The sequence below is a fragment of the Crocuta crocuta genome, unplaced genomic scaffold, assembly GCF_008692635.1.
Source record: "Crocuta crocuta isolate KB4526 unplaced genomic scaffold, BGI_CrCroc_1.0 scaffold149, whole genome shotgun sequence".
Taxonomy (NCBI): domain Eukaryota; kingdom Metazoa; phylum Chordata; class Mammalia; order Carnivora; family Hyaenidae; genus Crocuta; species Crocuta crocuta.
In genome coordinates this window covers 2,220,246-2,239,886 of record NW_027551561.1, presented here as the reverse complement: position 1 = coordinate 2,239,886, position 19,641 = coordinate 2,220,246, and the positions used below count along the sequence as shown (strand labels likewise).

At 42.7% G+C, this 19,641-nt stretch overlaps 1 protein-coding gene and 1 long non-coding RNA gene across 2 annotated transcripts in view; one reads left to right on the top strand and one right to left on the bottom strand.

Annotated features, from left to right (window-relative positions):
- The window catches only part of YWHAE (tyrosine 3-monooxygenase/tryptophan 5-monooxygenase activation protein epsilon), a 55,146-nt gene extending 38,934 nt beyond the window's left edge, over nt 1-16,212 (bottom strand). Inside the window, exon 1 of the mRNA XM_077749598.1 lies at nt 16,056-16,212. Coding sequence (XP_077605724.1) covers nt 16,056-16,119 — 64 coding nt within the window. The 5' untranslated portion in view covers nt 16,120-16,212. The remainder of the gene's footprint in view (nt 1-16,055) is intronic.
- Nucleotides 16,213-16,308: 96 nt separating this feature from the next.
- On the top strand, nt 16,309-17,739 carry LOC144219586 (uncharacterized). Its single transcript, XR_013331467.1, has 3 exons — nt 16,309-16,404; nt 16,957-17,068; nt 17,351-17,739. It is a non-coding gene; the product is annotated as an uncharacterized LOC144219586 (long non-coding RNA).
- Nucleotides 17,740-19,641: the final 1,902 nt, after the last annotated feature.

The window sequence follows — 19,641 nt, the reverse complement described above, 5'->3', positions numbered from 1 at the left end:
CTGCCTTTCGACTACAGAGTGCATGCCCCAGATGGGTGTGTGCAGCGCGCGCGCGCGCACACACACACACACTCACACAGCAAAAGGGAGGGCAGGCCTCCCGCCGACCAGTGTCTCCCATGATGGACCCTGGGAGCCAGGCCCCGGTCTCCCAGACATTCACTTCCTTGTTAGACGTGTTCAGGTTCACGGCCTACCGGTCCTCTCTGCACCAATGGCTGTACAGCAGGCTCTGCCCCCAGCCCCAGGCAGCGAAGGACGCTGGCTCCTGCACACGACCCGACCCCTGAGCGGTCCTGGCGCCGAACTGGGGGTGACGGGGAGTGCCGGTACTGGAGGCAAGTCATAGTGTCCAGGGATGTGGCTGTTTTGGCTGTTCTTCGGGGAGTCGTAGTGGCCAGGGGACAGGCCCGGTGGCAGTGGGGGCTGGGAGGCCACAGAATCTCCATCATAGATCAGAGGGCTGGGCTGTTCATAGGTGCCGCTATCTCTCTGCGGCTGGGGGTGTCACCACCTCTGGCTGTCCCGGAGCGGAGGGGGCTGCCTGGTGGGGGGACCCTGAGGGAGGGTCTTTCATCTCCACATAGTTCCTGGGTTCGAGCCCCACGTCAGGCTCTGTGCTGACAGCTCGGAGCCTGGAGCCTGCTTCAGATTCTGTGTCTCCCTTTCTCTCTCTCTACCCCTCCCCCACTCACACTCTTTCTCTCAAAAATAAATATTAAAAAAAAATTTTAAGGTAGAAGGTTGAAAAATAAGTCAAGGGTTTGTTAGATTTCTAAGCTAGAAAGCAACTAAGAATCTCACACTGAGAAAGGGGAAAGGAGGAAGATACCAGTTAAAATAAATATAGAATTTTAAGAAAAATTCCACATTTATAAATGGGATTCTACTGACTGCAATTGAGGAAACACATTACTATTGCATAATCTAATAAATCCTAACATTTTCTTATAACTCTATCATTGAGACCAATTCTCTTCTGGAAAGAAAAGTGAGCATAGTGGCCTTTNTTTCTTTTTATAAAAAAAAAAAAAAAAAAAAAAAAAAAAAAAAAAAAAAGGTTGGGGGAGGAATCCCAAGACACCTAGCTGACTCAAGTCAGTTAGGCATCCAATTCTTGGTTTCAGCTCAGGTCATGATTTCATGATACCTGAGTATGAGCCACTCATCTGGCTCCACACTTATGGCGCGGGGCCTGCTTGGGATTGTGTCTCTCTCCCCCTCCCCTGCTCGTCCTCTCTCTCAAAATAATAAATAAACTTAGAGAAAAAAACTTTTTAATTAAAAAATGGATAAATTCCATTCATTTTGTTTGAAGGGGGAAAAATGTTTATGTGCCACCTTTCCTCCGAAATTTTCGAAATTTATCTGCAGTATCTATGTTGCACAGTTCCAGAAGTTGTACTATCCAGTGACCCTTAAAGTGCTTCATTAAATGAACTGCAAACAGAGCAAATCTGAATCAATTATTCTGAGAAGAAAAAAAAGACCTAGAAAATTAAAATAGGTAAAACCAATTTAAGTACGTAAAAAAGCAAAACCTCAGAAATATTCATCTACAATATTTCAGTAGCCCTGGTACTTCCTTAAAAGCCTGATGCCTCTTTGGGTATATTGAGAACTCACCTTCCAGACCTTCCAACCACCATTTAACTTAGGTTGTACTATATGAAATGATCATTTTTATAGGTCAAAAATGATTGAAATTGAGGTGCAAACTTCCAGGTATAAAATAATAAATAGGCCACTGGGCACCTGTGACACTCAGTTGAGCATCCAACTCTTGATTTCTGCTCAGGTCATGAGCTCAGGGTCATGAGATCAAGCCCAGCATCAGGCTTACCTGTGCAAATGAGCATGCTCACTCGCTCTCAAAAAAAAAACAAAAAACAAAACACTATAAGATAAGTAAGTCATAATACTATAAAGTACATATAGCATAGAAAATATCGTCAATAATATAACTTGGTATGGTGACAAACTACACTTACTGTGGTGAGTGTACATATACTGCATGAAGTATAGAATTATTGAAATCTCACACACACGTGCACACATGTGCACGCAATTTATAAAATTGAGTCACAATGTTATACACCCAAAACTAATATCGTATGTTCACTATACTTCAGCTAATAAAAATGACTGAAATTGACAATTTCACATAGTTCAACCTCGTAATTCATTCAACACAAGTAGAAATATAAATGCAAATTTGTCCTCTCTGGGCTCGGACCTACTTTGCAGTGACATGGCTAAATGCACCAAGAAAAGTCTGAATTGTTGGTAAATACCAGACCTGTTATGGTACCTCCCTCAGGAAAACGAGCCAGCACATGGGGCACCTGGGTGGCTCAGGTGGTTGGGCGTCCAACTTTGGCTTGGATCATAAATTCCTGTTTGTGGGTTCAAGCCCCACATCAGGCTCTGTGCGGACAGCCTGAAGCCTGCTTTGGATTTTCTCCCTCTCTCTCTCTCTCTCTGTCCCTCCCATACTCACACTCTGTCTCTCTCTCTCAAAAAGTAAAAAACTGTTAAAAAAAAATTTGGGGGAGTTGCCTGGTTCAGTCGGTTGAGCGACAACTTTGGCTCAGGTCATCATCTCATGGTTCTTGAGTTCGAGCCCCAGGTCAGGCTCTGTGCTGACAGCTCAGAGCCTAGAAACTGTCTCTCTCTCTCTCTCTACTCCTCCCCCACTTGCACTCTCTCAAAAATAAAATTAAAAAATTTTTTTTAAGAAATACGGAGCGCCTGGGTGGCATAGTCGGTTAAACATCCGACTTCGGCTCAGGTCATGATTTCCCGGTTCATGGGTTCAAGCCCCGCGTCGGGCTCTGTGCTGACAGCTAGCTCAGAGCCTGCAGCTTGTTTTGGATTCTGTGTTTCCCTCTCTCTCTCTCTGACCCTCCTGTATTCACGAGGGAGGGAGGGAGGGAAGGAGGAAGGAAGGAAGGAGTACACTTACTCCTTATGTGGCAAAACCAAGACGAAAAGATGAGCTGTAGGAATCTGGCATTGTGGTTCCTGCAGGAACACCATAGCAGGTGGTGCCTAGACCTACACCACCACTTCTGCTGTCACAGAAGACTGAAGAAGTTAAAGACCAATAGAAGCTCCACCATTTGAAACATTGCTAGCCTCTAATAAATGGGTTAATTTATGTAACAAAATTTAAATAAATAAAAAATTTATTCAACAAATGTAAACTTGGAGAAGGGAAGATTTCTATTCAATGAACCAGTAACTAAGTTGGCTGGAGCAAAAAAACTGAAGTTGTAGATGTAATCCAGACCTGATTCATGTCCAACCTCTCCATTCACTGGTCACAGGGCAAATATTTAAAAAGTTGCAGCCTGAGGGGCACTGGCTGAACTTCTGACTTCTCAGGTCATGAGTTCGAGCCCCGTCACTGAGCTCCGCCATCGTCGTCTCTGTTGTCAGCGTGGAGCCTGCCTCAGATTCTCTGTTCGCCTCTCTGCTCCTCCCCTTACACTCTCTCTCTCAAAAAGAAACATTTTAAATATATAGAAGACAATAAATAAATAGTTTAAGCATGCAAATTCATAAAATAACTTTCAGAAAAGAAATATCTCCAGGCGCCTGGTGGCTCAGTTGGTTGAGCGTCACACTCTTGATTCTGGCTCGGGTCATGATCCCAGGATGTGGGATCGAGCCCTGAGTCAGACTCCACACTGAGTGTGGAACCTGCTTAAGATTCTCTCTTGAGGTACCTGGGTGGCTCAGTTGGTTAGCATCCAACTTTTGATTTCGGTTCATTACAGGATCCCCTGGTTTGTGAGATGGCCCCTCGCTGGGCTCTGTGCTGACAGCAGGAGGCCGGCTTGGAATTCTCTCTGCCTCCCCCCCAACACACACACACACACTCACTCACTCTCTCCCTCAAAATAATAAACTTTTTAAAAAGTAAAAAAAAAAAAAGAATTCTCTCCCCACTAGCTCGCACACTTTCTCTCTCATAAAATAAATATTAAAAAAAAAAAAAAAAGAAAGAAATCTCTCCTTATACAGATGACAAAAACATGCCTTGAAGGTAACCATGTCTAGGGGCGCCTGGGTGGCTCAGTTGGTTAAGCGTCCGACTTCGGCTCAGGTCATAATCTCACAGTTCATGGGTTCAAGCCCCACTTCGGGCTCTGTGCTGACAGCTAGCTCAGAGCCTGAGGCCTCCTTCGGATTCTGTGTCTCCCTCTCTCTGATCCACCCCTGCTCACGCTGTCTCTCTCACTCTCTCAGAAATAAATAAAACATTAAAAAAAAAGTTTTAAATAAAAAAAAGTAACCATGTCTAAAGGGAGAATACTGCAGATAAAGTCTGAACATGACAGACCTCTCCCTAAATTTAATGACTCTTCTCCAGTGCTTGTTCTACTATCTCCTGTTGCCTCTCCACTGGAAAATATACTCAATCTACATACCCATCTCCATATGAAAGAAAATGCTAGAGGCACCCGGGTGGCTCAGAAAAATAAGTGTCCGCCTCTTGGTTTCTGCTCTGGTCCTGATCTCACAACTAGTGGGTTTGCCCCACCATCAGGTTCTGCATCAGGTTCTATGATGGCAGCTAGGGGCCTGCCCTCTCTCTCTGCCCCTCCCCAAATCATGAGTGTACACTCTCTCAAAAGTAAACAAACTTTTTTTAAATTTTTTAAAAAGGGACACCTGGGTGGCTCAGTCATTTGGATGTCCAACTCTTGATCTCACCTCAAGTCATGATTTCAAGGTTAGTGGGTTTGAACCTCCTGCTTCAGGCTCTGAGCTGATGGTGCAGAGCCTGCTTGGGATTCTCTCTATCTTTCTCTGCCCCTACCGCACTCTCCCTCTCGAAAGAAAAAGTTAAACAGAGAGAAATTAAGTCAAAAGACTCTTCGAAGCAACTTTTAAGTTACAAAATTAAAATCTATGGAAAAAATAAATACATAAATAAATAAATAAAATCTATGGAACAGAGGGGTGCTTGAATCAGTTAAGCATCTGACTTCAGCTCAGGTCATGATCTCAGGGTTCTTGAGTTCGAGCTCCACATCAGGCGTTGTGCTGACAGCTCAGAACCTGGAGCCTGTTTCAGATTCTCTGTCTCCTCTCTCTGTCCCTCCCTCGCTCATGCTCTGTGTCTGTCTCTCTCACTCAAAAATAAACATTAAAAAATAAACAAATAAATAAATCCATGGAACAGAAATAAGAGCTTCAAGGAGTCTGGACTAATGTTTACATAGAAGCACAGAAGTTAATCAGCCTGGGAGGATAACATCCATCCCACTGATGTTACCTATTTTCTGTTACCTATGTTTCTGTCAACATTTCCTAAAGTTCTTAATCCTTACCTGTAAAATGAGTGGTATATCTATTTGCAGGGAGTTTTCTGAGGATTGAGAGAAATAAGGAACTGGCATAGTTAATAGATGTTATTATAGTATTTTATTATCACAGATTCAGTGAAAACCTTTTAAAGATTTTCAGTTTGTTAGCACCACTTGACAACAGCAGTCAATAAAGTACATTTGTAGTTTTCCAGTCCTTGATACAGGACAGAGACTAGCATCAGGTATAGTGCATTATATTAAACATCATTGTTGTTATTAATTCAAATTAACTCAGTTACACATACTAACAGAAGAACAATTCTAAAAACATTTATACATTCACTACAACATAAACTCCTTGAAGACACTCTTTGTTTAACGATGAATCCCAAGTGTCTAGAACAGTGCCTGGTACATAGTTGGATCTCATTATGTATTTGTCAAATGCCTTTGGAATTTACTTTTTAATACTCTGAATACTAAGGCTTTCAAGACACAATAATCTTGACATTCAAGCACATACAATTTTTTCTTCTTGTACCAGCCTCAACAGAAGCACCTCTCACTCTAACATTAACTCATATCTTCCCTGGAAACAGGCAAAAAAATCTTATCTAAGCCTTCTGAAGAAATTTAAAATCTTCCCAACTAGCTTCTGCTAGGCAGAAACAGGACAACTTTGGGGTGCCTGGGTGACGCAGTCTGTTAAGCGTCAGACTCTTGGTCTCGGCTCAGATCATGATCTCACTGAGCCTGACATGTTGAATTTTTAAGTTTTATTTAAGTGGATTAAAGCCCTAACGTCTATTTCCCTACTCTGATAACCACTGTGTGTACTTGATGGAGGAAGTCCACAAGCTAAGCGGGACGTGGCTCTCCCATTCTCTGCTCAAACCTTCAAGCCGTGTAGTCGACCCCCGTCCACACACAAGTCAGCTTCCCTCTGGTGAGGCCACAGGCTGGCCTGTAAGGGGGCCTCTGCTGGGGGCAGATGTCCCCACCTGCAGACCTGAGAAGGGGACCAGGAAGAGGACCGCAAACACTTGGGGTGCGGCAAGAACACCTCCCAGAAAAGTTGAGCAAGCGATGTTACAAACCAGAGAAAATCCAACCTTCCACTGCCTTTGCTCCCAACAGCTACTCATAAGAGTCAAGGTCAACACTGTTAAATTCATTTACTGCATAAAAAGGTGGGGCAATTTACTTTGCTTGTAATTTTGAAAGATATAGGTAATATTCGCATAATTAAAATTTTTAATTTATACCACTTTAAAAAAAAAAAAAGGCTGCTGGCACAAAACCTGCTTGGGATTCTGTCTCTCCTCTCTGCCCCTTCCCCACTTGTGCATTCTCTCTCTCCCTCTCCAAATAAGCTTTAAAAAAAAAAAAAGGCTGCTGGCACAAAACCTGCTTGGGATTCTGTCTCTCCTCTCTGCCCCTTCCCCACTTGTGCATTCTCTCTCTCCCTCTCCAAATAAGCTTTAAAAAAAAAAAAAATTTTTTTTAAGCAGGGCAACCTTCTACCCAGATTCTACAATTTTCACTGCAAAAAAGTACCATCTCATCAGTCTCAATATTGGGGGAAGTGGGGAATTTCCTTACTCCATCAAAACAGGAGCTTTCTTAAGAGTTTAAGAGAATATCCCCCCAGGCAGCCAAAAATGTTAAGCCTTGACAGAATCAAAAAAGATGATGTGCAAAGAAAACAGAGATAGAAAATAAGAGATTTAAAAAGAAAAGAAAAGAGACTGGCAAGTTAAGTGACCTAAGACACTGAGGTTAAAGTCTAAATCTCTTCTCATATTTCTGCAGAATTAGAAGACACCAACAAGAAGTCTTGTTTTGGAATACATCAAGAAAAAAAAGTCATCAAAAATAACCCTTGTACTGACACAGTTTAAAAGAAAGGTGATACTATTCAAATTTATTACTAATTTCACTTATTTTCCTAAGTCTCTTAGCCAAGAAACCCTCGCCAAATTTTCAAGTTTTAAGTTGTGAAAGAGTAATCTATTTTGCACAGAAAAAAAATTTCTATTAATGAATTCGTTTTGGAAAATCTAAGAATAAAATCATAATGGGGGCGCCTGGGTGGCTCAGTCATTTAAGCGTCCAACTCTTGATTTTGGTTCAGGTCACAATCTCAGGGTTCATGGGTTGGAGTCCTCTGTGCTGACAGCCTGAAGCCTGCTTGGGTTTCTCTCTCCGCCCCTCCCCCACTCACACAGGCATGAGCTCTCTTCTAGAACATTAAAAAATAAAATCACAACTGTCAGTGATATTTACTAGTCAAAGAGCACACAATATTTTGAAATTTTCATGATAGTCTTCTTATAAAGTTTTACTACTTAAGACAACACATACAATCAAGAAAATCAATCACACAAGTTTTTTTAATGTTTTATTTATTTTTGATAGATAGAGACAGCATGAGCAGGGGAGGGTCAGAGAGAGAGGGAGACACAGAATCCAAAGACAGGCTCCAGGCTCTGAGGTGTCAGCACAGAGCCCGACAAAGGGCTAAAACCCACGAACCGTGACAGCATGACCTGAGCCGAAGTCGGACGCTTAACCGACTGAGGCACCCAGGCACCCCAAATCACAAAAATTCTTAAGTAGGAGACATTTCTCCAACACAAAGGTGTTCACAATAACCATTCCAAGGTCCTACCTACAAAGACCTCAAATGACTAACCACCAAGGTATAAGTAGTGTTAATTGGTAGCATTTTATTAATCAGAACCCTTTCACTGCCCAAGAACTTTAGAAACCACAGTTCACAAAACTGGTTATAAATTTTATCAATATGTTTCTAGCCAGTAATCTTCAGACTGCTAACAAAAATATTTTAATCCTAAATTATATTTTTATTCTATGGAATCTTTCATTCCAGGTCCACACACAACAGGTGGTCTATTTGTCAGAGAGACATGAACATTCTCCTGAATATTAACCTGGAATTAATATCAAAAGAACTACATACTAGCTCAACACGGCCAAATTATAGATTATATTCCTTTGGAATAATTTGAACAACCTTCACTTTCGGGATATGGAAATATTCAGATTTGAGTTACAATTAAAGATTTTCAGAACTAATTTTTCTTTATACAAATGTAACTCAGACTAACACAAGAGTACACTTACTAGGAATAACTCAAAAGAGATAGGTCACCTTATAATCTGGCCATAGTATATCCACAGCAAAAATTTACTTCATCTTTCACACCAGAAGACAGGAATACTCTGCCCTTTACTGAACCGTATAATTTCATAACCCTGTAAATTAGCAGGCAAGACAAGTAATCATTAATCGTCCTTCTACAGACAAGGAATACAAGGGTTCCAAGGCCTCTGCACTATACCACATCCCCCAAAATATGAAAAATCATAAATTTTAATGCAACGTGTCTCCTTCAAATTTCATAAGTGAAAGTTAAACGTATTTCATATTGCTTTAGCTAGATAAAATCCTCATCTGATCACAAATCAAGCTTACCAATGACATCTGCCCAGCTATTATGCTAGATCACTGGAAGAAGGGCTACAGATACAAGATTAAACTTCAGACAAGATAAACCAGGATCATGGTCATGTTTTCTAAACTAAACAATTCAGTGTTCTACAGAATTGTCATAACAAGGTATGGGTGAAACTATAAAAACGTACATGGGGAAAAAGTTACAAGCTTGGGACAGACACTGGGTACTAACACCTAACTATTCTTAAAGATCTTTTTTACACTTATTTTTGAGATGGGGGTGGGGGGAGAGACAGAGGAGGAGAGAGAACAAGCAGAGGAGGTGCAGAGAGGGAGACAGAGGATCCCATGCAGGCTCTGAGCTGACACAAACTGTGAGATCATGACCTGAGCTTCTCTAAGTCAAATCCACTGCATGCATCAAAATCACAGATCTAGCTCAAGGCAGACATAAAACTAACATACTTGGCTTTGACACTATCAGTCAGGTCCACCAGTTGGTATGGCAGCAAACTCTACTTTCAGCAACTACCATGTCCCTGACTTTTCTATTCCCCAAGAGAGGAGGAGGAAATCTTTCTCTTTCCTTTTGAATACACTTAGGTTCCAGAGTCAAACATTAACTTCATTTCAGAAAGAAGTGGACTTAGATCTGTGACAGAGACAGACAACTTAGGAACTTTTGTATGAATCTAAATGAAATGAGTAAGAACAAATGGTCTTAAGTACAATAACCATAAGGCAAGTTTGCATCTCCAAACAATCCTAGTTTATGCTTCTCCTGGTACTATTATGAATCGGTACCCCTTCATTAATGTATCCTGATCTGAATGATAAATTACAATGACCCTTTCATTATTATGGCAGTTATTATGACCCAGTTATCATGCCTTACATGAATATTTAATGGGCTCAAACCATAGAATTATGCTGGCAAACCAATTTGCTGTTAACTGATCATTTAAGAAACAGTATAGGTAACTTCTTGCTACTGTTCCTCACTACCCCTTAATGGATTCTGTCGGACAGTTCTCTAGGCTAATATTTGGAACATTTGCAAATCATTTGCCAACCTTGCCACGTCCTAAAAGTGTTACAACTACATCATTCATTTATAGGTAGCATTCATCAAGACAAGGGGGAGGGTGTGGACGGAGAGATGTTTGTAAAAAGCAATTTTTGCAGAAATGCCTGGCAATAACCATACCCTAGCATAGACATGACAAAGCAAGGAAACCGTATGCAAGCACACATTTTGAGATTACCTAAAAGCCCTCATTCTAACTTCATTCACTGTGCCTTAACAGGAGTTTTTTTAAGTTTATTATTTTTTTACAAATAATCTCTCCACCCAACATGGGGCTGGGCTCATAACCCCAAGATTAAGAATCGCACACTATGGGACACTAGGGTGGCTCACTTGGTTAAGCGTTTAAGTACCCAACTTCGGCTCAGGTCAAGGTTCCTGGGTTTGAGCCCCACCTCGGGCTCAGTGCCAACAGCTCAGAGCCAGGAGCCTGCTTGGGATTCTGTGTCTCCCTCCCTCTGCCCTTCCCCCACTCATACTCTTTCTTGAAAATATTTTAAAAATTTTAATAAATGTTAAAAAAAAAAAAATTAAAGAATCCACACTCTTCCAACTGAGCCAGCCAGGTGTCCTAAGTTGGGATTGTTTTGAAAACACGAGGTTTCTTTAGAAAAGCATGAAGATGCCTTGTCTACTATTTATGATAGACACAAGTCTTAAATACCAGGACACATTATTATTTGAACCACTAAAAAAATAAGTACACACAAATTCCTCAGCGTACTACCTTACTTAGTTACACATAAGTCTCTTTTGTGGCTTAGGAGAAATAAGAGTACTGGTCTAAAGGTCAGCAGACAAGTTCTGGCTTTGCCATTTACTAGCCAACCCATGTGGTAGAGGAAAAAAAAAACATTTAATCTCAAATTCACTTTCCTGAACCATAAAATAGATGTAACATTACCTAGTTCATTGATATATGAAATAAGTAAAAATGTTTGTGAATTGTGAAGTTCTATATAAATGTGGTGTTCTATAAAGTCTAAATATGTAACCTTTATCTTACTTCTGTCATTGCTGTTTAAATATACACTTGTCTTAAATATGAAGTAAAAAAAAATGCTGTAAAATCAGCCTACAGCCTTCTTTTTAAAAATTATGCTTTTGGGGGCAGCTCAGTGGCTCAGTCAGTTAAAGCGTCCGACTCTGACTCAGGTCATGATCTCTCACTTTGTGAATTCGAGCCCCACACTGGGCTCTGCTCGCTCATGAGTTCCAGCACCAAGTCAGGCTCTAAGCTGACAGAGCAGAGCCTGTGTCTCCCTCTCTGCCCCTCCCTGCTCACACTCTTGTCTCTCCCAAAAGTAAATAAACATTTAAAAATTAAAATAAATGAAACACCAAAACTTTTCTTAAAACATTATGCTTTTGGGGTGCCTGGGTGGCTCAGTGGGTTAAGCATCTGACTTCAACTCAGGTCATGATCTCACACTTCATGAATTCAAGCCCCATACTGGGTGGGCTCTCTGTCAGCACAGAGCCTGCTTCAGAACAGAACCTCTGTAGCCTTCTCTCTCTCTGGTCCTCCCCCACTCATTCTCTCTCTGTATATCAAAAAAATAAACTTTAAAAACTAGAAAAAAAATTTTTTTTTTAAATTATGCTTTCAGGGGCACCTGGGTGGCTCAGTCAGGTTAAGTGTCTGACTCTTGATAACAGTGCTGTCAGCAGAGAGCCTGCTTAGGATTCTCTCTCTCTCTTTTTCTGCACGCGTGCTCTCTCAAAATAAATCTTTCTCTACACTCATGCTCTCTCTCAAAATAAATAAACCTTAAAAAAAATGTTCTCAGATCAACTTCTCAAAGTATTGGTAACTCATTTGTAAAACTGATATTAAGTTACAAACTTAACATTAAGTTACCAGACTAAAATTTCATTGGCTATATTTCATTTGTTGTACTTTTACTTTACTTTCTATACCAGGTGAAAATCCAGAAATGTCTTAAATATTTCATATTCCTTTGACCAAGCTTATGAGACAATTATGAAAACTCTTCTTGTTGGTACAAACTTACAACGTGTTTGTACTTAATGAACCCAAATTTTGCTCAGATTATGTGTTCTAGCCCATACTAGAATTCAAATTGAGACCTTTTCAAATAAAGGTGAAAAGAAAAGGATGCCTAGGAATGTCCACAATAGTAAGAATTTACTCCCATCATCTCAAATTACAATGATTTCATTATATTCCATAGTTTGGGAAACCAACAAAATAAACTGAAATTTGCCCCCTGTGCACAATACTGATATATATAAAGTCTAAAGCAGGGGTGCCTAGCTGGCTCAATTGGTGGAGCATGCAACTCTTGATCTTGGCATCGTGAGTTCCTGCCCCACGTGGGAAAAGATGTTTTAAGTGTTTAAAAAAAAAAAGGTCTAAACACTAAAGAGCATCCGCTTTAATTAAATATGAATGCTAGGGCACCTGGGTGGCTCAGTGGGTTAAGCATTTGACTTCAGCTCAGGTCATGATCTCACAGTCCAGGAGTTCAAGCCCCAAGTCGGACTCTGTGCTGACAAGCTGCCTGGAGCCTACTTCAGAGTCTGTTTCTCTCTCTCTCTCTCTCTCTCCCTCTCCCTCTCCCTGCCCCTCCCCTGCCTGGAGCCTGCTTCAGAGTCTGTCTATCCCTCTCTCTGCCCCTCCCCTGCTTACACTCTGTCTCAGTCTTTCAAAAATAAATACATGTTCAAAAAAAATTTTTTTTAATATTAAGGCTAGGGTCACCCTGGTGGCTCAGTCAGTTAAGCGTCCGACTTCGGCTCAGGTCATGATCTTATGGTCTGTGGGTCCAAGCCTCACATGGGGCTCTGTGCTGACAGCTCAGAACCTGCAGCCTGCTTTGGATTCTGTGTCTCCCTCTCTCTCTGCCCCTCCCCATTTATGCTGTCTCTCTCAAAAAAATAAAAAGAAAACTTAAAAAAAAATTAACTATGAAGGCTAAAGGCTACCTGTAAAAGGGATATTTTTTAATTGCATTATCCAATTCTGCTTATGTTTAAGCAGGAAAAAAAAATTATATTCAATAAAGTTAACTCCCATGAGCTAAAATAGCAATTTCAGCATTAGCTGAAATAGCAATAATAAAAATTATTACTGTCCTACATTCAAAGAATTGATAGTAACCTGTTTGAAACTTGTTACTAAAGTTAATTTACGATTTATCCTTTTTTCCCCCCTAACGTCTATTAAGGAATTTATTCACAACATGTTCCCACCCTTCACTGGCTACAGAGTAAGCTAGAGATGAGGCTCTGGTGTTTCAAAAGGACAGCTCTCAAATAAGTAACTTAGAATAAATGCATTCATTCATAGAGTGAATCAAAAGTGACCATCAAAACTTTACCCCTACCCCACAAGGAGCCAATCATCACAGGGAAAAGGTAAGAAAGGAGAAAACCAGCAACTACCCCACGAACCCAAATGTACTTTATGCTGACCCCTCTACTCTGAAAAATGTGAAAATCACGATTCCCCTTTTATCTTTCCTTTTCTATACTAGTGTGGTTCATGTATACGGGAATGTTAAGACTTAGTTCAGGAATGCTTAATACTACCAATGTCAGAAAAACTATTTCTTACACTCTGAAGGGTAAGAGTGAGGGGAGGCTAAATTTAATCTCCAAGGTGAACACCCCCAGCCCCAAACTTCAGTATTTCCTATCTGCAACCCCAAAGTGTCCTTTTCCTGAACACAGCTTAGCTCTTCCTCCAGTACCATTAAATAACCCATATAAGTTGATTCCAATTCCCCAGAATATAATTTATTGATGATACAAAGAAGTATTAGGTTCAACAGAGTATGCAAAATAAAAGACGCCGCAGGAACCAGAAAAGCCAGTTATTTACTCCAACCCAAAACCAAATCATTCAAATGCACTCTTCTTTTCTTCCATTCCCCACACCACATATTGTTCAGTGACTAAAACTATGAGGAATTTTTGTCACCACAAATAAAACTGAATTATTGCACGCAATAAAGCCGCGAGCACAGGTAGAGGCTGCTTCCTGATGACTGCTTTCCTCTTCTTCCTCCCCAATGAATTCCTCCCTATGTTGTGCCCCGACAGTCACAGTTCCTTCCTTCCCACCTGGTAGATCCTATTTCCTTCCCCTCTTTACATCCTGAAGGAGACACTTAACATTTAAATAACTTAATGAGGTGGCTCTCTAGGTAACACTACGTTGAATAACCAAGAAGGGCTTTGCTTAAAATTCCTCAGCACCAAGCTCCAATATTATCAGTAACCATGACTTATTTGGAAGCTACAATTATGAGCTTCCAAAATCAGTTTTAAAATCCTAATTTGAGGATCTGAGCCTAAATCCTTACAGACCAGAAAGCATTCAAATATAATTTCAACCCCCCCCCCCCCCACAAAAGGACAATAATAAGATTAAGAGAGGAACCTATCTGGTGCATAAGGGTAAAGAAGAAAAACTTCCACAAGAAGCACACCTACATTGTTTCACTTTTAAACACGGAAATAAAGACAAATCTGACCTTGAGCTGTACTTCCCCATCTTATTTCCCTCCCCCTCCCAACAAGAACCTTGTTCAATACAAATAGACATTTAAGGATTTACAAAATGCAACTGGAGTTCCTGGCCTTTTCTAATTTTCAAATTCTTGAATTCTCATGCATGATGATATACTGGGACTACCCCTTAGGTTATTCACATGACCAACCTGGCATTCAAGGAAAGCATGGGCCCTACATAACATTTTGAAAATTAAATGGCTTCAGTAATTATGAAAAAAATCTGAAGATCACTGGCACTTGATTCCAACCTTGTCTCACCCCTGAACAGCATGAAAACCACAGAAACCACATATAAGGTTTTTTTTGTTTTTATAATACTACAGTTTAACGGATGTGGGGCAATTCAAGTACCTACTAGGTCCAAAATGGAGGGAGTGAGGGCAATTTTAAAAAGCAGCAACCTGAAAGATGACTAAACACACAATGGACATTTCGATCAAGTTCTGAAAAAAATGACTCAAGAACCTTTAAGGGGCAAAGGCGCAATGAACAAAGAACTGTTCAAATCTGTACACAAAGACATTTCTTTAAAATAGAAAAAAGAAAATACGATCTCCTGGGATGCCCTGTGTTCAAAATTCAATAACCCAACCCTCAGCTGAGTCCTTCAGATAGATTAAGATCCCCCCATCAAGTACAAACACGCATTCCAAGACGGGGGAGTCAACCAAAATACAGTTGCTAAACGTTATTTGAAAGAACTTTATTTTCCAACAGGTCTTTTCATTGGTCATAACGGTGCCTGCAAACAGGAAAGTCATCATTTTTACAAACTGGTAAACTGAGGCACGGGCATGTAAAGGACTAAGAATCATGGTCTCCTTGTTTCCTGTTCAACGCTTTATCCACCAGAACCCCCAGCTAAGAATGCCAGAAAATGATTACAGGAACTTCCGAGCTCTCCAGGGTAAGTCCGACGAAAGGCACCGTGAGCGAGGTTCTTTCTAGATCTCCCCAGAAGAAAGCAAGGTTGATTGAACGTAAAGCCTAAAAATCACTCAATACAAGGTGTGCCGGCCTACGGAAAGGAAATCCGATCGCAGCACCTCAGCTGGCCTTCGCTCAAGGATGAACTGCAGTGATTCCCACTCTGTCCTTCCTCACCCCTCANCCAAAGCCTCCCCCCCGCCACAAACCCAAAGAAGCCCTCCGCTCGCAAGGATTCTCCTTTGTGAGACTCCACAGCCGCCGCCCCACATTGGGCCTCCGGGGAAAAGCCACCGCCCCCACCCGCCATATTTCCCTGAAAGGCGCCCGCGCTGCAGCTCCTGGTGCCACTCTCCCCCATGTGACGGGTGTTTCTTCCCCCCATCACCCCACCCAATTGTTCTCCACATCCCAAGATGGCCCAGAGGTTNCCGCCATTTTACAACCAACTCCTCCACCCTCTCGCCTCGGCCTCCAGGCCCGCGAGTGTCTGCAGCTGAGAACGCTAAAGGGGTCAAATTCCTGGGCCTCGGGCCTCCCACTGCTCCGGGAGCCCACAGGCCATTTCCTACTTCCCGAATCCACGTCCCCGGCCAGCCTCGGAGGCGATGCCGCCATTTTGTCTCCGGCTCCCGGCCTCTGTGGGCGGCGGCAGAGGGTCCGAGAATTCCAGCCCCCCGTTACCCCTCCAACTCACCGTCGTATCGCTCAGCCTGCTCGGCCAGCTTCGCCTGGTACACCAGATCCTCCCGATCATCCATAGCGGCAGCGGCTCCGGCAGGGTCTGCGCGACGGATGGAAGCGGATAGTGTCTCCGACTCTCTCTGCCTCTCGCTCCGTGTCTGGGCAGCAAAAATGGCGGCGCCTCAATCCGGGACTTCCGCCTGCGCACGCGGACAACTGCTCAGCTCTATGGCAACCGCTCCCTGGCAACTGGCGCGGGGGGCGGGTCCAGGAGCTCAAAGCCCGAAGAGGCTGGAACCAGCCAGAAGCCCCTCCTCCGTGGTCTCCGCCGGCTTTGGAGCTCTGAGGCGGGAACTGAGACGGTGGGAGGGAGAGAGCAATCCTGAGAGAGGGAGGGAAGAGAGACGTGGGGGGCGCGCGCGGAGGCCGCCAGGATGGCCCCTGAAGAGAGTGAGCGAGGGAGCCTGGGCTGTGACCGAAGGCCAACGCCTGGACTTGCAGGCAGAGAAAGCCTGAGGCTGTAACGGTTTTTATAATGACAGGCCTTCCTCACTGAAACCAACTTCTGCCCTACCTTGCTCCTGTTTTGTTTTTTTTTTTCAGCCAAGCCCAGTCCTGGGCCTTTTTCACACTCTTTTGACACCAGGGTAAAGAGTGGGGCTCTGCTTTAATTGGCAGGGAAAGGGGGCCTGCAGTTTTCACACCTCAATTTCACCCTTGCCTTTTGCAATCTTCTTCCATTTTAGCCTTCTTTTTCTCCTTAGGCCCACCATTGGTAGGAACAGGAAAGTTGTTAAAAGAAATTTGGTCTTGGGGCGCCTGGGTGGCTCAGGCGGTTAAGCATCTGACTTCAGTTCAAGTCATGATCTCACAGTTTGTGGGTTCAAGCCCTGCGTCGGGCTCTTTGTTCACAGTTCAGAGCCTGGAGCCTGCTTCGGATTCCGTGTCTCCCTCCCTTTCTCTGCCCCTCACCTGCACAAAAAAGATTGCACAACTGTGATTAAAGAAAAGGCTACAATAATACAGGTAAAAATAATAGATGGTTGCAGTGAAAATAGGAAGGAAAGGACCCTGCAGAGAAAAGCCAAAAGAGTTAATAGCTGGGGCACCTGTCTGGTTCAGTTGGTAGAGCATGCAACTCTTGACCTCAGGGTTGTGAGTTTGAGNAAATTTAAATTGACCCTCCATGTTCCCACCCTGAGTCACTGGGATAATGGGTAGTAGTACCGTTAGCAAAAACCGGATGGGTAGGGAAAGCTGCTGATGAAATGAACAGAGACATGAATTCCTTTCTGTGCATGTTCTAAGGTTCTCACAGATCACCCATGTAAAAATTACCAGCATGGAATTGGAACAAGGGACTGGCATTCCAATCTGAAGAGAAGCTGCCATCCATGGAAGCAACTAGAGAATGTGTGCAGGTAGAAGACAAAAGAAACCTTAAGAACATCTGCTTTTGAGAGATATGTGAAAGCAGGAGAGCCAGCAAGGAAACCGGGTGGTTCCTTATTGCATTCTAAACGAAGCCTCTTAACACTTTAAACATACTTATCAGGGGTGCGCCTGAGTGACTCAGTTAAGTGTCTGACTATTGATTTCCGCTCAGGTCATGATCCAAAGGTCGTGAAATCGAGCCCTAAGTTGAGCTACACACTGAGCTTGGAGCCTGCTTAAGATTCCCCCCACCCCGCCCCTCCCTCCCTCTCTTTCTCCTAAAAAAAAAAAAAAAAAAAATTATCAAGTATTAATGATAAACATGAAAATCAAAAGACCTGGGTTCCAGTCCTAATTCTGTAACTAAATAAATATGTGACCTTCAGCAAACATCACGTTCTTCTATAAATTAAGGAACTGGAGACCATATGATAGGCCACAAAATGAGTCTTTTTTTTTTTTAACATTTATTTGTTTTTGAGAGACAGAGCACAAGCAGGGGAGTGGCAAAGAGAGGAGACACAGAATCCCAAGCAGGCTCAAGGCTCTGAGCAAGCTGTCAGCCAGAGCCCAATGTAGAGCTTGAACCCACGAACTGTGAAATCATGACTTGAGCCGAAGTTGGATGCCCAAATGATTGAACCACCCAGGCACCCCACAAAATGAGTCTTAATAAATGCTAAAAGATTGAGGGGTGCCTAGGTGGTGTAGTCAGTTAAGCGTCTGACTCTTGATCTCAGCTTAGGTCATGATCTCATCATTTGTGAATTCGAGCCCCACATCAGGCTCTCCGCTGATGGTGCAGAGCCTGCTTGGGATTCTATTTCTCCTTCTCTCTGCTCCTCCCCTATGTGTGCTCTCTTTCTCTGCAAAAGAAATAAACTTTTTTAAAAACGTTAAAAGAGGGGCACCTGGGTGGCTCAGTCGGTTGAGCATCCGACTTCAGCTCAGGTCATGATCTCATGGTTCGTGGGTTCGAGCCCCGTGTTGGGCTCTGTGCTGACAGCCAGCTCAGAGCCTGGAGCCTGCTTCAGATTCTGTGTGTCCCTCTCTCTCTGACCCTCCCATGCTCACGCTGACTCTCTATCTCTCTCTCTCAGAAATAAATATTTTTTTTTAAATGTTAAAAGAATGGAATCATACAAAATATCTTTTCCTACCACAATGGAATGAAACTAAAAATCAATTATAAAAAAAAAACTGGAAAATTAACATATGTGGAAATGTTAATGAGAGACAGAGAGAGAGAGAAGGAGAGACAGAATCTGAGGAAGCTGCAGGCTCCAAGCTGTCAGCACAGCGCCCGATGCAGGGCTTGAACTCACGGACCACGAGATCACTACCTGAGCCGAAGTCAGAGCCACCCAGGCACCGAGCCACCCAGGCACCCCTTCTTTTGTTATTTATAAGCCCCTTTCGCCTGACCTGAGTTTGTGCTGATGAAGTGAATCTTGTAAGTCCTTTAGATAGTTTCAGGATGGGGGCTGACTGCCAGAGAAACCAACCATGGAATTAGAGGACTGGAATTTTCCACCCTACTCAATCCACTCCTAATGTCCAGGGACGGAAGAGGCTAGGGATCCAGTTAATCACCAAAGGTCAATGACTTAATCATGCCTATATGATGGAAACTCCATAGCAAACTTAAACGGTGGGATTGAGAGATTCCACATTGGTGAATATATCCACATGCAAGGAGGAAGGTGGCATACCCTAAACTGCACCCTAAATTCAGGTCTTGTGCTTGGGACCCTTCCAGACTTCACCCTATGTGTTCCTTCATCAGGCTGTTTGTATTCTTTACAATAAACCAGCAAGTCTAAGTAAAGTGTTTCCCTGAATTCTGTGAGCCACCACAGCAAATTATTAAAAAAAATTATGAAAAAAATTGTGATCACTCACAGTTTGTAGTCAAGTTGGACAGAAGTGTGGACCACCTGGTGTGGACCCCCTACTTGCAACTGGCATTTGAAGCGGGAAACTGTTTTTACAGAACTGAGCCCTTAACCTCAGTCCCCAGGGTCTGTACTAACTCTGGCTAGTGTCAGAATTGAATTGAGTTTTAGGATACCCAGTTGGTGTGCATAGATTGTGGGAAAATTGCTCAGTGTGGGAGCCCCACACATCTGGTATAAGAAATATTGTGTGTTGAAACAGAAGAATAG